This window comes from Lynx rufus, unplaced genomic scaffold (assembly GCF_022079265.1).
Source record: "Lynx rufus isolate CCGP_SWC_20201006 ecotype Redwood Valley unplaced genomic scaffold, mLynRuf1.p SCAF_3, whole genome shotgun sequence".
NCBI classification, from domain to species: domain Eukaryota; kingdom Metazoa; phylum Chordata; class Mammalia; order Carnivora; family Felidae; genus Lynx; species Lynx rufus.
In genome coordinates, this window is record NW_025814845.1 from 162,156,433 (window position 1) to 162,170,646 (window position 14,214).

General features: G+C 43.7%; 1 protein-coding gene across 3 annotated transcripts in view; it reads left to right on the forward strand.

Annotated features, from left to right (window-relative positions):
- Positions 1-390: 390 nt before the first annotated feature.
- Positions 391-14,214, forward strand: part of IKBKB (inhibitor of nuclear factor kappa B kinase subunit beta) — a 79,373-nt gene continuing 65,549 nt past the window's right edge. For 2 of the 3 annotated variants that reach the window (XM_047092389.1, XM_047092391.1), the window contains exons 1-2: positions 391-526; positions 1,211-1,333. In XM_047092389.1, the coding sequence (XP_046948345.1) occupies positions 1,229-1,333 (105 nt within the window). In that variant the 5' untranslated portion in view covers positions 391-526; positions 1,211-1,228. The remainder of the gene's footprint in view (positions 527-1,210; positions 1,334-14,214) is intronic. The other variant, XM_047092390.1, reaches the window with a different exon arrangement.

Here is a 14,214-nt window from a genome sequence, read left to right on the forward strand (position 1 = left end):
CGCGGGAAATTCCACCTAGTTAGAAGTCTAGGAAGCGTGTCAAGTTCACCCCAGGAGGGCTCCAGAGAGGAAATCCCCATCTCCCCAGTCCCAGAAACCGCTTCAGGTTAAAGTCACTGTCTAAAGAGGACGCGGGCGTATTCGGGTTCATCTCAGGGCCGCTTTTATCTCAAGGAGCAATGCCTGTCTAAGTCCGACCGGGGCCGTCTAGAAGCCATATGCTGCCCCCCTTGAATCACCTGGGTCAGGGACCCGGGGTCCTGCCCGGTGGCGTGGCCTAGGACCGCGAGCAAGGGGCGTGGCCTAGGCTGGCGCCCCCCGCGGCGCCTTTAAGGGCGGGCCGCGGCCCACGTGCTCTGTGACGTCAGAGCAGGAAGTGTTTGAGGAAGTCGCGCTGGGCTGGGAGGTTTAAGATTCCCGCATTTTAATGTCTTTGGGGAGGTGCCATAGCCCCCGGTTTTTTCACCTCAGCCCCGCCTCCCCCGCCCCGGGGAGCGGCTCCCCTGCCCTGCGTCCCTGACGACAGGTGAGTCCCTTGGGCGGCCGCGGGGACCCCCTGGTGCCACCTGCAGACCCTGCGTCTCCTCTGCAACGGCGAGCTGGCACCTCCCTCTTCACTTGAGGCTGCTGAAGAAACTTCTGTCGAGTTTAAAAGTCGGGGTTTTCCGGTCGTAGAAGCCTTTCTCTTGTGCGGGTTGGACTTGGGAGGTCCAGAGCAGCCCTGGGCGGGGTGGGTACAGGTGGCCGCTTCGAGGTGGGTGGCTTTGGGAGAGAGCCGTGATTCATTTGGACTGAGTGAAGACAACACGTGACCATGACCATGGGGAAACTCAGCAACAGATTCTGTCCCAGCCACCCTAAACAGAATGCGCGCGGGGCAGGGCGCCCCTTGCTGGAGTCCAGGCTGGGATGCCCTTTCGAGGTGGGGGTGGGGGTGGGGGGGCGGAGTATTCTCTCTTTCCAGTGACTTTCCTGCCTGTCTCCTACAACAGCCCAGGTGGGGGGAGGGGGAAAGGTGAGAGAGAAAAACAAGTTTGCCACCAAAACCCCGAAATAAGTTAGACAACATGGTTTATTTATAAATGAAAACCAGCTCGTTTTTTTCTTCTCTCTTATTGAAGGGCAAGGGTATCTCTTACCTTCTCCCTCTCTTTGAGTTACATTTTTTCTTAACTTTAATCTTTTATCCCCCACACCAAATTGCTTACAGAGTTAGCACATCCTCAGTATGAGCTGGTCACCTTCGCTGCCAACCCAGACATGTGGGGCCTGGGAGATGAAAGAACGACTTGGGACAGGGGGATTTGGAAACGTCATTCGATGGCACAATCAGGTAGGGGCTCTGGAGCTGGGAAGAACCAAGGGCGACCAGGGGTAGGAGCTGGGGAAGACAGGCTCCCCTCAAATTGCCTCTCCCCAACACTGTGCTGGATGGGAGAATGGGGCTCACCTTTGGTTATAGACTTGTTGAGTGAGAAAGGGGAACTGGGAAGGGGCTTCAGGGCTGCTGAGCTGACTCTAAGTGGTCTCCAAGCTTTACTGGCTATGCCCCCGAAATAAATAGTAAACATTTTAAGTTTTCACCTCCAATTATATATATTTTATTTTATTATTATTGTTTTTTAATATTTGTTTTTGAGAGAGAGAGAGAGAGAGAGAGAGCGCGCGCGCACCAGTGGGGGAGGGGCAGAGAGAGAGACACAGAATCCCAAGCAAGCTCTGGGCTCTGAGCTGTCAGCACAGAGCTGGAGGTGAGGTTGGAACCCCTGAAGTGGGATGCTTAACCGACTGAGCCACCCAGGCGCCCCTCAATTATATATATTTTAAATTAGGATCTGTGTTGCCATTATACTGTCATGTACTGATATGTTGTATACTAATATATTACGTGTTCTAAAACATACAAAAATAGAAAAAGTAAGAAAAATTTAAAGGATGAGCATAGTGAAATATACTTAAGTGTTTAAAAAATTAGAAATTTTTTTTAATGTTTTTATTTTATTTTTGAGACGGAGACAGAGCATGAGTGGGGGAGGGGCAGAGAGAGAGAGGGAGACACAGAATCTGAAACAGGCTCCGGGCTCTGAGCTGTCAGCACAGAGCCCTACGCGGGGCTCGAACCCATGAACCATGAAATCATGACCTGAGCCGAAGTCAGACGCTTAACTGACTGAGCCACCCAGGCGCCCCTAAAAAATTAATTTAAAAACATTTTAAATACGTATCAATTATGACATCGTTCCAGTGTTTGCAGTACTGCACAGCACACAGTATACAGATCCATATGAAAGAATTACCATTAGAGATAGTGGAGGAAAATCCATAATTCAAACAATTTTTATAATTTTGAATTATTTGGACTAATTTCTTAAAAAAATTTTTTTTAAATGTTTTATTTATTTTTGAGACAGAGAGAGACAGAGCATGAGCAGGGGAGGGGCAGAGAGGGAGACACAGAATCCAAAGCAGGCTCCAGGCTCTGAGCTGTCAGCATAGAGCCTGACGCAGGGCTCAAACTCATGAACTGTGAGATCATGACCTGAGCCGAAGTCGGACACCTAACCAACTGAGCCACCCAGGCGCCCCTGGACTGATTTCTTTTTAGATCTGATTTGATCCTTATCGTTTTTACTCCTTATGTGTCTGAAATTAGTTTCTCATAGAAGTGTTAGTTCTTCCATATTCCTGTTTGCTTATGCTGATGTTACATGTACTAAATAAAGTTCACTACAGGAATTTCTTTAGCCATTTGTCCATTTTATGAGAGTCATTTTATTGAAATTGGATAATATAATCCATAATCTACCTAAGCGGGGCACTTGGAACCTGCAGCATGCCTCCATAGGCCCCTGTCTGTACCATGCGTGATATGTGCGTGACCTCCTGAAAAATTATCTGAGAGTGCTATAAAGTTAATATCAGAAAAGCTTAACCAAAACTTAACCAAAAGCTTAACCAAGTAGCTAAAATTAGCTTCCTGACCCCAAAATCAGACCTCTGAAGTCCTTGAAGGAGGGCACCTGCTTTTTGATCAGGGGCTGCGGAGCACTTTTTTGGACCAAAGGAATGGCAAATTGTGCACCACTTCCCAGGAGCCTGCTGTGGCAGCCAGTGCGGGGGGGTGGGAGTGGGGGTCCTCAAGGCTACTGGCCAGCCATGTCAGAGCATCATTCCAGACAGCCACCCTCCTTTATCAGTGGTTGGAAGACATTCTAAACCCTGCCTGAGTCCTATCAGCTCTGAGTGGATGAAACGACCCGTGGAGGAATGTGGGGGGTCGGAGCTGGAGGGCAGAGTACAGTTCTGTAGGTGGTAATTTCCACATTCAACTAGGAAACCAGAATTCCAGCAAACCCTCTGGCTGAGGGGGCCTTAGAAACACAACTGGCTTGGAGCGCCTGCATGGCTCAGTCTGGTTAAGCATCCAACTTCAGCTCAGGTCATGATCTCATGGTTCACAAGTTTGAGCGCTGCATTGGGCTCTGTGCTGACAGCTCAGAGCCTGGGGCCTGCTTTGGATTCTGTGTGTCCCTCTCCCTCGCTGCCCCTCCCCTGCTTGTACTCTGTCTTTCTCTCTCAAAAATAAATTTAAAAAAAAGAATAAAAAAGAATCACAACTGGCTCAAATATATTCTGGTCTGAGTATAGCTACGGGCTTAACATTACAACAGAAGACTCAGACTGTTCTGTGGCCCACAGATACCTGGGCTGGGCTGCTCTAGACAGGCCAAGGCTTTTGGATTCTTGACTACAGCAAGTATCTCGCAGCAGCTGAACTAGAGACGTTTGGTTTCCCTCGAAAGGAGTTTTGTCCAGATGCGCCATGTGTCTGTCATCTCTAGCTCAAAATGGCCTCCATCTGCTCCATGAGTTTGGAAAGCTATTGTCAGTTGGAATTTGTTCCTGGCTTTATAGATATGGGCCTGAAAATGTGTAAATGTGTGTGTATGTGTATGAATTAGTCTTCTAAGATTACTACTTTCAAGTTCCTTCCCCTGTTCAAAAATTAATTTGTTTTTCATTTTTACTTAATGTTTAATTGAAGTATAGTTGGCATACATTGTTATAATAGTTTTAGGTGTACAACATAGTGATTTGGTGATTCTGTACATTATACAGTGCTCACCATGGTAAATATAGTTACCATCTGTCACCAAACAATGTTATCACAGTATTATTGACTATGTGTATATATATGTATATATACAATGCTGTACTTTTCATCCCCAAGATTTATTGTACAACTGAAAGTTTGTATCTCTTACTCCCCTTCACCTATTTCACCCATCCCCCAACTCCTTCCCCTCTGGCACCCACCAGTTTTCTGTGTTTATGAGTCTGTTTCTCCTTTTTTTGTTTATTCGTTTTGTTTAGATTCCACATGAAGTGAAATCGTATGACCTTTCTTTCTTCTAACTTATTTCACTTAGCATAATACCCTTTACATCCATCCACGTTGTCATGAATGGCAAGATTTCATTCTTTTTATGGCTGAGTAATATTCTTTATCCATTCCTCTATTGATGGAAACTTGGGTTGCTTCACTGTGTTGGCTGTTGTAAATAATTCTGCAGTAAATACAGGGGTGCATTTTTAGTGTTTTCAAATTAGTGTTTTGTTTCCTTTGATTAAATACATAGCAGTAAAATTACTGGATCATAATAGTATTTCTATTTTTAAGTTTTTGAGGAACCTTCCTACTGTTTTCCACTGTGGCTGTACCAATTTACATTCCTACCAACAGTGCATGAGGGTTCCCTTTTTCCACACCTTTGTCAGCACCTGTTATTTATTGTCTTTTTGATGTTAGCCATTCTGACAGGTGTAAGATGCTACCTCATTGTGGTTTTGATTTGCATTTCCCTGATGATGAGTGATGTTGAACATCTTTTCATGCTTCTGTGGGTCATCTGTATGTCTTCTTCAGAAAAATGTTTTCACCTGTCTTCTGCCCATTTTTTAACGGGATTATTAAGCTTTTTGATGTTGACTTGTGTAAGTTCTTTTTACATTTTGGATATTCGCCCCTTATTGAATATATCATTGGCAAATATCTTCTCCCTAGGTTGCCTTTTCATTTTGTTGATGGTTGTTCTTTTTAAATTTATTTTTATTGTTCTTTGTTTTATAAAAGCCAAAGCCAAACTCCCCAGTCTGCTGTTTGAGGCCTCTTCACAGTCTGGCCTTACCCTGTCTTTGTAGCATCACCTCCTCTTATTGGCTCCCAACAAGATGGTTGGCTGAGCCCTCTCTGGAATAGGCCTCTGTCTCCTGGACAGCTGTACATAATTCTGGCCATTCCTCCAGGATCAGCTCCAGACCACCTCCTCCATAAACTTGCCGCAGATTTATTCATGCAGTGGAAATTAGTTCTTCCATTGAATGCCTTCAGCTCCACTTGGCATGCTTCATACACTGCCTCTTCGTCTGTGTGTAGGAATGTGTCTTGTCAAGGCTCTAAGTTCCTGGTCAGCCAGGGCCCTGTCTGGCTGTGGCTTTCTTTCAGTTCCCCCATAGCAATTTCTTTACATTATACATGTTTGGGGTGCATAAAATAATTCACTTTCTGTAAAGACCTTTTTGGAAAAAGGAAAGAGCTATTAATCAATAATTATAAATGTAAACTCCCGACTCTCATAGGTGTGACATGGGAGAGGGGCCCAGAGCAGTGATACCTTATATCAGGGGGTGGGATCCGTCAGGAGGTTGGGGTAGGCTTCTTCAAGGAAGTGGCACTTAAGCAGAGACCTGAGTTATTGGTAGAAGTTAGCTGGGCTGAGAAAGTGGGAGGAGGGACCCAGGCAGAGGGAGCAGCCTATTCAGAACCCCTGTGAAGGGGGCGGATCTAGGCTAGCAGGTGGGACTGAAAGACCAGCATGACCAGAAGGGAGGACAAGGGGAGCCAGGTGCAAGGGAGGCTGGGGTGTAGATGGTGACAGTGAGATGTGCTTTTGTTTTTATCTGAAGGGCACCAGGAAGCTGTTGGAGGGGGCTCCACTCTGACTGGAAGGGGCCCAGGCAGTGGTGTGCTGGGACATCGGCTCTCTGAGAAAAACGTCCCAATTCGTAGTGTTTACCAGTTTCCACAGGGTAGCTACCCCCGCTGTGACTTGTTTCAAGCCACTGACAACTTAATAAGCAGGTCTCTGGGGCGCCTGGGTGGCGCAGTCGGTTAAGCGTCCGACTTCAGCCAGGTCACGATCTCGCAGTCCGTGAGTTCGAGCCCCGCGTCAGGCTCTGGGCTGATGGCTCGGAGCCTGGAGCCTGTTTCCGATTCTGTGTCTCCCTCTCTCTCTGCCCCTCCCCCGTTCATGCTCTGTCTCTCTCTGTCCCAAAAATAAATAAAAACGTTGAAAAAAAATTTAAAAAAAAAATAATAAGCAGGTCTCACTGAATTCCTTAATATTTAACAATCTGCCCTCAGAAGAGCTTGTCCCAGGACACTACCGGCACTACCCTGTCACGTGGGGACACCAGTTAGGGGGCTTTTGGAGGAGTCCAGGTGAGAGATTGGACTGGGCTGATGATGGTGGAGATGGAGAGAAGTGGGCAGATCTGAGAGCTGTGTGATGGGTAAAGTCGGCAGGACTTATCGGTGGAATAGCAAGCGAGGGCCGAGGGGGTAGGAGGAGTCCACTCTCACAAATACGTAGTGAGCCTGGCTCCAACCTGGAAGCTCTCCATCACCCTCCTGCGTGGACCTCGGGTGGGGAAATCCTTAAGGCTGCTGTGGGCGCTCAGGAGGCTCTTTAGTTGATGACCATGAATAGTGTGTTCTCTGGTGGCTGCCCCTGTGTTCAAAGCCTCTCGAAGAAAGCCTCTGGGTAGGGTGGTTTTGATATTTAACTCCAGTCTGGTATAGTGATTACACTTTGCAGCCATGTACGTTTCCGCATACTCTGTATACTTTATCTTGTGTATAAAAGAGAGACTTTTTAGTTTATCACAAGAGAAATTGCATAAAAGAGTCTGTTGGTATCCCTAGTCACATATGTGATGCCTAATACTCAGACCCATCATTTATCGAGAACTTACCCTGTGGCAGCAATGGGCTAGGCATTTTACATGCTTTATCTCCTGTCCACATAATAGCCCTAAAGGTAGAACTGTTGCTTTTTTTTTCCTAAAGTTTATTTATTTAAGTAATCTCTACACACAACGTGGGGCTTGAATTCATGACCCCGAGATCAAGAGTTGCATGCTCCTGTGACTGAGCCAGCAGGTGCCCCAAGAACTGTTGTCTTTATTCCTGTTTATTACTGAGAAAATTGAAGCACAAAGAGGTTAGGTCATTCACCTAAAGAGCCTAAGCTAGTAAGTGAAGGAGCTGAATCTGAACCTACATCTATTCAGTTCCCAGTCTCCTGCCTTCTCCGCTGTGGCTTGTGGCTTTGCCATGGTGGGTGATCCAAGCCTAGGGACATTGTCCGTTCTCTACAATCAGTCTAAACCATTTTGAAATACTACAGGAAAAAATCCTCCTTTGGAGGACAACATGCATAAAACTTTCTTGTTTAACAGAGAACTCTAAGATGAATTATTTCTTAGTGAGAAAGGGCATTATATCAAATATTCCTACCCTTGTTTCCCTGAGTTTTTGGATTTTGTCACCAAGCATGGGCGTTGGCAGTCCTTGCTGTGTCTATATTCCTTGAGCCTCAGCTTGAGGGTCAGCACAAACCATTTATCAGTAGTCTAGAGAGGCTGATATTTTCAATAAGACCTTTGTTAAATACAGAGGAAGAAGAAAAAGAGATGACTGGAATGACCTGAGCCTGTAGCACTTCTGGGACTAAAGGGGAAAAGCCACATGACTCCCAGTCACACATACCTGGGTTCCAGTCCTGGCTCTGTTACTTGCTGGCTTCATGACTTTGGGCCACAACTTCCCCCCATGGATTTTTGAAGATGCTAAGATATTGAGCTCCTTGGCTCTCAGTGTGTCTGGGCATGAAATAGGGCAGCTGCTCTCTGGAAGCATCTAGGAATGTCCCAGGGTGCCTTGTAAATATATTATCTGTGCACGTTGCTGGGAAAGAGACTGGGAAGTGCTACCTGGGGTCCCAAAGGATGCCTGTGAAGATGACATGAGGTAATGTATGCACTGGCTGTTATAAAGATATAAAAGGTAAGGTGTTATTACCACGTTTATGAAGTAGTACTGCCTTTTACTTGTCTCCTCACTGGACAAGATTAAACTCACTTCAGCTTATGTGTGTGTTTTTGTTTTTTTAAGTTTATTTTTGAGAGAGAGACAGAGCGTGGTGGAGGGGCACAGAGAGAGGACAGAGGATTGGAAGTGGGCTCCGCACTGACAGTAGGCAGCCCAACTCAGGGCTCAAACCCACAAACAGCGAGATCATGACCCGAGCCAAAGTTGGATGCTCAACCACCTGAGCCACCCAGGTGCCCCTATGTGTGTGTATTGAAGTCTTAAAGACTTCAGTGAGTTCACTAAGAATTTATGGAGCAGTGACCTAAGCTCCATCAGGGGAAAAAAGAAATGACCTTGTCTTCAGTGTGCTTATGCTCTTATGGAGGAGGTAAAGTGAATACTTAGCAATATACTAAAAGAGTCTAAATATAAGCACCAAGTTGTGTAGAAAAAGTGGCTGCTATTTATTGAGAGTGTCCTGTGCCAGCTGTGCTAGATGCTTTATCCATATTATCTCTTGAATGCTCAGGGAAGAGGGAAGGCTTCTTGAGGAAATGGAACTTGAGCAGAATCTTGAAGGAGATAGACTGGAATAGTCTGAAAAGAAGACAAATCAAATAGGCAGAGTAACATCTACATGGGTCAGAGAAAGGAAATCATGCTACTTAATTGACTTAAGGCTCAGTCTGTATCAGACACTCCATCTTGTTTTGACTGAGGGATAGAGTCCTCTTCTTATGGATAAGACCTAGAAGCTTAAGTAATGGACTCAGTGTCACACATTTACCAGGTGAAGGATGAGGGAATTACACCTTGACTTGTCTCACCCCTCAAGCCCCTGTGGGTGAGTTTGGAGGCCACTATGTCCGTTGGGTGTTTATACCAAAGGGAATGGGTTGAACTCAGAACCTTCTCAGCATAGATGGGTCAGCATGGTTGAGTCAGGGCTGAAGCTGCAGCCAGACCTTTTAACTCTCAGGCCTGGGTTCTGTCCCTAGGATCTCTCTAGGCCTAGCTTTGTACTTTCTTTCTGAAGCATTCATCTTGGAGGGCAGGGCCTGAGAAGGAATGAGTTGGTTATTACTGATTACCCCCTCTTACCACAATGGCCTGTTGGATGGTTGCCATGGTAACAAGAGGCACCTTTCTGAGCTAAGGGTTTGAATGTACCCTTTGGCTTCCTGTGAGTTCCCCTAGTCATGAGAAGAAGGCTAACTTTGGGAAGCTGGGCCAGCTCCTGTATAGACTGGCCTTCAGCTCACTTGTACTGTCACACCTTTTGGTAGCTCTCAGTCATCTGAGGAAGTGCTTTCCTCCCCTTCACTTCATCCTACACCCCATTCTGCCACGTTTTATGTTTCCATGTGCACAAGATTCACAGACTTGAGGGACCTTCATAATAAACTGCATTCAACATGGGTAACACTGTTGACACCTTTCTCCATTTTCTCAAAATACTAATCAATTTTAAATTTTGCCCTGAGGAATCCATTTACCAGAAGGTGGATGTTGACATGGTTTGGGCCAAGTCTGGTTTTCCACAAGACTGAGCTAAGACTCTAGAAAGCTCCAACCCAAATAAAGATAGTCATCCACTGCTCTTTGAGTTCCATTGCTAGTGAAGAACAAGCTTCCCAGGGTTTCAAAAATAGTATTTTTAGTCTGTTTCTAAACTGTTGAGTTGAATTTTGCTTCCTAGAACAGGTATGTTCTTAGCAACAGAAAGTCAGTCTGTTTTTTTGTCTCAAATGAAGTATAACACATAGAAAACTGGAATGTTTTAGAATACTGCTTAGAGGGCCACTGTGTAAGAAAGTTTAAGTGTGTCTGTGTCTGTATGGGACATTCCCAAGCCTAGGAAGTTAGGATTTCCCCTGCCACCATAGGACTAAACTGAGCTGTCCACAAATAGAAACTGCATTCTGCTCTCTATGCCCAATTATTCCACAATGTGTTCAGTATTCATATTGCTAAGTTCACTGTCTAGTTTGAATTAGGATGTTGAGGCCAATGTCAAATCAAATCTTCAATCTTTAATATCAGTCTTCAATATCAAAATCTATTTCTGGACTCTGGGTCGGGTCAGGTGACAGTTGTGTGTTAGTTCCAATGTTTGTGTTGAACAGAAGACTGCAGTTATGTACAATTATCCAATGTATAGATAGGTTACCTGAAATGTTTTCTAAATCACTTAATCTGCCTTTGGAGTTTGATGTATTTATCAGTTTTATGAAGGAAGCATACTGTTTGTGGTAGGCAGAATAACCCCTCCTGAAGATGTCTGTGTCCTAATCCCCTGGACCTGTGAATATGGTAAGTTACCATGGCAAAGGGGAATTAAGGTTGCTGATGGGTTGACGTGATATGGGAAAATTATCCTGGATTATCTAGGTCATCCCAGTGTAATCACAGGGGGCTTAAAAGTGGAAGAGAGAGGCAGGAGAGTCAGTGGCAAAGTGATGCAATGTGACAAAGTCAACTGGTCCTTGCTGGCTTTGAGGATGGAGGGAGGGGCCAGGAGCCAAGGAATGCAGGCAACTTCTAGAAGCTAGAAAGGTCAAGGAAATTTATTCTCCCCTAAAGCTTCCAGAAAAGAGCACAACCCTGCTGACATCTTGATTTCAGCCCAGTGAGATGTGTGCCAGACTTGTGACCTCCAGAAGTGTAAGGATATAAATCTATGTTGTATTAAGTTGCTAAGTCCATGGCATTTTGTTGATAGTAGCAGTAAAAAAACTAAGTTCGTGGCAATTTGTTAATAGTAGCGCCTGGGTGGCTCAGTCAGTTAAGTGTCCAACTTCGGCTCAGGTCATGATCTCACAGTTTGTGAGTTTGAGCCCTGCATCGGGTTCTGTGTGTCGGATTCTGTGTCTCCCTCTCTCTCTGCCCCTCCCCCACTCACACTCTGTCTCTGTCTCTCAAAAATAAATAAACGTTAGGGGCGCCTGGGTGGCGCAGTCGGTTAAGCGTCCGACTTCAGCCAGGTCACGATCTCGCAGTCCGTGAGTTCGAGCCCCGCGTCAGGCTCTGGGCTGATGGCTCGGAGCCTGGAGCCTGTTTCCGATTCTGTGTCTCCCTCTCTCTCTGCCCCTCCCCCGTTCATGCTCTGTCTCTCTCTGTCCCAAAAATAAATAAAAAACGTTGAAAAAAAATTTAAAAAAAAAAAAAAAATAAATAAATAAATAAACGTTAAATTTTTTTTTTTTTAAAAACTAACATGTTGCTCTGTATGTTGAAGTTAATATAGGTGCAGATCTTTAAATATCTTGAATTATTTATTATTTATTTTTAATATAATTTATTATCAAATTGGCTAATATACAGTATGTAAAGTGTGTTCTTGGTTTTTGGGGTAGATTGCCATGGTTCATTGCTTACATACAACACCCAGTGCTCATCCCAACAAGTGCCCTCCTCAATGCCCATCACCCATTTTCCCTCCCCACCCCCGCCATCCATTCTCAGTTTGTTCTCTGTATTTGAGTCTCTTATGGTTTGCCTCCCTCTGTTTGTAACTATTTTTTTCCCCTTCCCTTCCCCCATGGTCTTCTGTTAAGTTTCTCAAGATCCACATATGAGTGAAAACATGTGATATCTGCCCTTTTCTAACTGACTTATTTCACTCAGCATAGTATCTTCCATTTCCATCCATGTTGCTGCAAATGGCATGATTTCATTCTTTCTCATTGCCATGTAGTATTCCATTGTATACATAAACCACATCTTCTTTATCCATTCATCAGTTGATGGACACTTAGGCTCTTTCCATAATTTGGCTATTGTTGAAAGCGCTGCTATAAACATTGGGGTACATGTATCCTTATGAATCAGCACTCCTGTATCCCTTGGGTGAATTGCTAGCAGTGTTATTGCTGGGTCATAGGGTAGATATATTTTTAATTTTTTGAGGAACCTCCACACTGTTTTCCAGAGCGGTTGCACAAGTTTGCATTCCCACCAACAGTGCAAGAGGGTTCCCATTTTTCCACACCCTCACCAGCATCTGTTGTTTCCTGAGTTGTTCATTTTAGCCACTCTGACTGGTGTGAGGTAGTATCTCAGCATGGTTTTGATTTGTATTTTCCTGATGATGAGTGACGTTGAGCATCTATTCATGTGTCTGTTGGCCATCTGGATGTCTTCTTTGGAGAAGTGTCTATTCATGTCTTCTGCCCATTTCTTCACTGGATTGTTTGTTTTTTGTGTGTTGAGTTTGATAAGTTCTTTGTAGATTTTGGATACTAACCCTTTATCTGATATGTCATTTGCAAATAAATGTCTTTTCCCATTCCGTCGGTTGCCTTTTAGTTTTGCTGATTGTTCCCTTTGCAGTGCAGAAACTTTTTATATTGATGAGGTCCCAATAGTTCATTTTTGCTTTTAATTCTCTTGTCTTTGGAGATATGATGAGCAAGAAATTCCTGTGACTGAGGTCAAAGAGGTTGTTGCCTGATTTCTCCTCTAGGGTTTTGATGGTTTCCTGTCTCACATTTAGGTTTTTCATCCATTTTGAGTTTATTTTTGCATATGGTGTAAGAAACTGGTCTAGTTTCATTCTTCTGCATGTTGCTGTCCAGTTCTCCCAGCACCATTTGCTAAAAAGATTGTCTTTTTTCCATTGGATACTCTTTCCTGCTTTGTCAAAAATTAGTTGGCCATACATTTGTAGGTTCAATTCTGGGTTCTCTATTCTATCCATTGGTCTATGTGTCTGTTTTTGTCCCAGTACCATACTGTCTTGATGATTACAGCTTTGTTGTAGAGGCTAAAGTCTGGGATTGTGATGCCTACAGCTTTGGTTTTTTTCAATATTACTTTAGCTATTCAGGGTCTTTTGTGGTTCCATAGAAATTTTAGGTTTGTTCTAGCTTTGAGAAGAATGCTGGTGCAATTTTGATTGGGATTGCATTGAATGTGTAGATTGCTTTGAGTAGTATTGACATTTTAACAATATTTATTCTTCCAATCCATGAGCATGGAATGTTTTTCCATTTCTTTGTGTCTTCTTCAATTTCCTTCATAAATTTTCCATTGTTTTCAGCATACAGATTTTTTACATATTTGGTTAGGTTTATTCCTAGGTATTTTATGGTTCCTTGGTGCAGTTGTAAATGGGATCAGTTTATTTCTCTTTCTGTTGCTTCATTATTGGTGTATAAAAATGCAACCGATTTCTGTACATTGATTTTGTACCCTGTGACTTTGCTGAATTCGTATATCAGTTCTAGTGGTCTTTTGGTGGAGTCTTTTGGGTTTTTCATGTAGAGTATCATGTCGTCTGCGAAAAGTGAAAGTTCGATTTCTTCTTTGCCAATTTTGATGTCTTTTATTTCATTTGTTTTCTGACTGCTGAGTCTAGGACTTCCAACACTATGTTAAACAACAGTGGTGAAACTGGACATCCCTGTCGTGTTCCTGATCTCAGGGGGAAAGCTCTCAGTTTTTCCCCATTGAGGATGATATTATCTGTGAGCTTTTCATATATGGGTTTTATGATATTTAAGTATGTTCCTTCTATCCTGACTTTCTTGAGGGTTTTTATTAAAAAAGGATGTTGTATTTTGTCAAATGTGTTTTCTTCATCTATTGACAGGATCATATGGTTCTTATTCTTTCTTGTATTAATGTGATGTATCACATTGATTGGTTTGTGAATATTGCCCTGCAGCCCAGAAATGGATCCCACTTGATCATGGTGAATAATTCTTTTTATATACTGTTGAATTTTATTTGCTAATATCTTGTTGAGAACTTTTACATCCATATTCATCAGGGATATTGGCCTATAGTTCTCCTTTTTTGTGGGGTCTCTGTCTGGTTTGGGAATCAAGGTAATGCTGGCTTCATATAATGAGTCTGGAAGTTTTCTTTCCATTTCTATTTTTTGGAACAGCTTGAGAAAGACAGGTATTAACTCTGCTTTAAATGTCTGGTAGAATTCCCCTGGGAAGCCATCTCACCCAGAACTCTTATTTATTGGGAGATTTTTGATAACTGATTCCATTTCTTCACTAGTTACGGGTCTGTTCAAATTTTCTATTTCTTCCTGTTTGACTTTT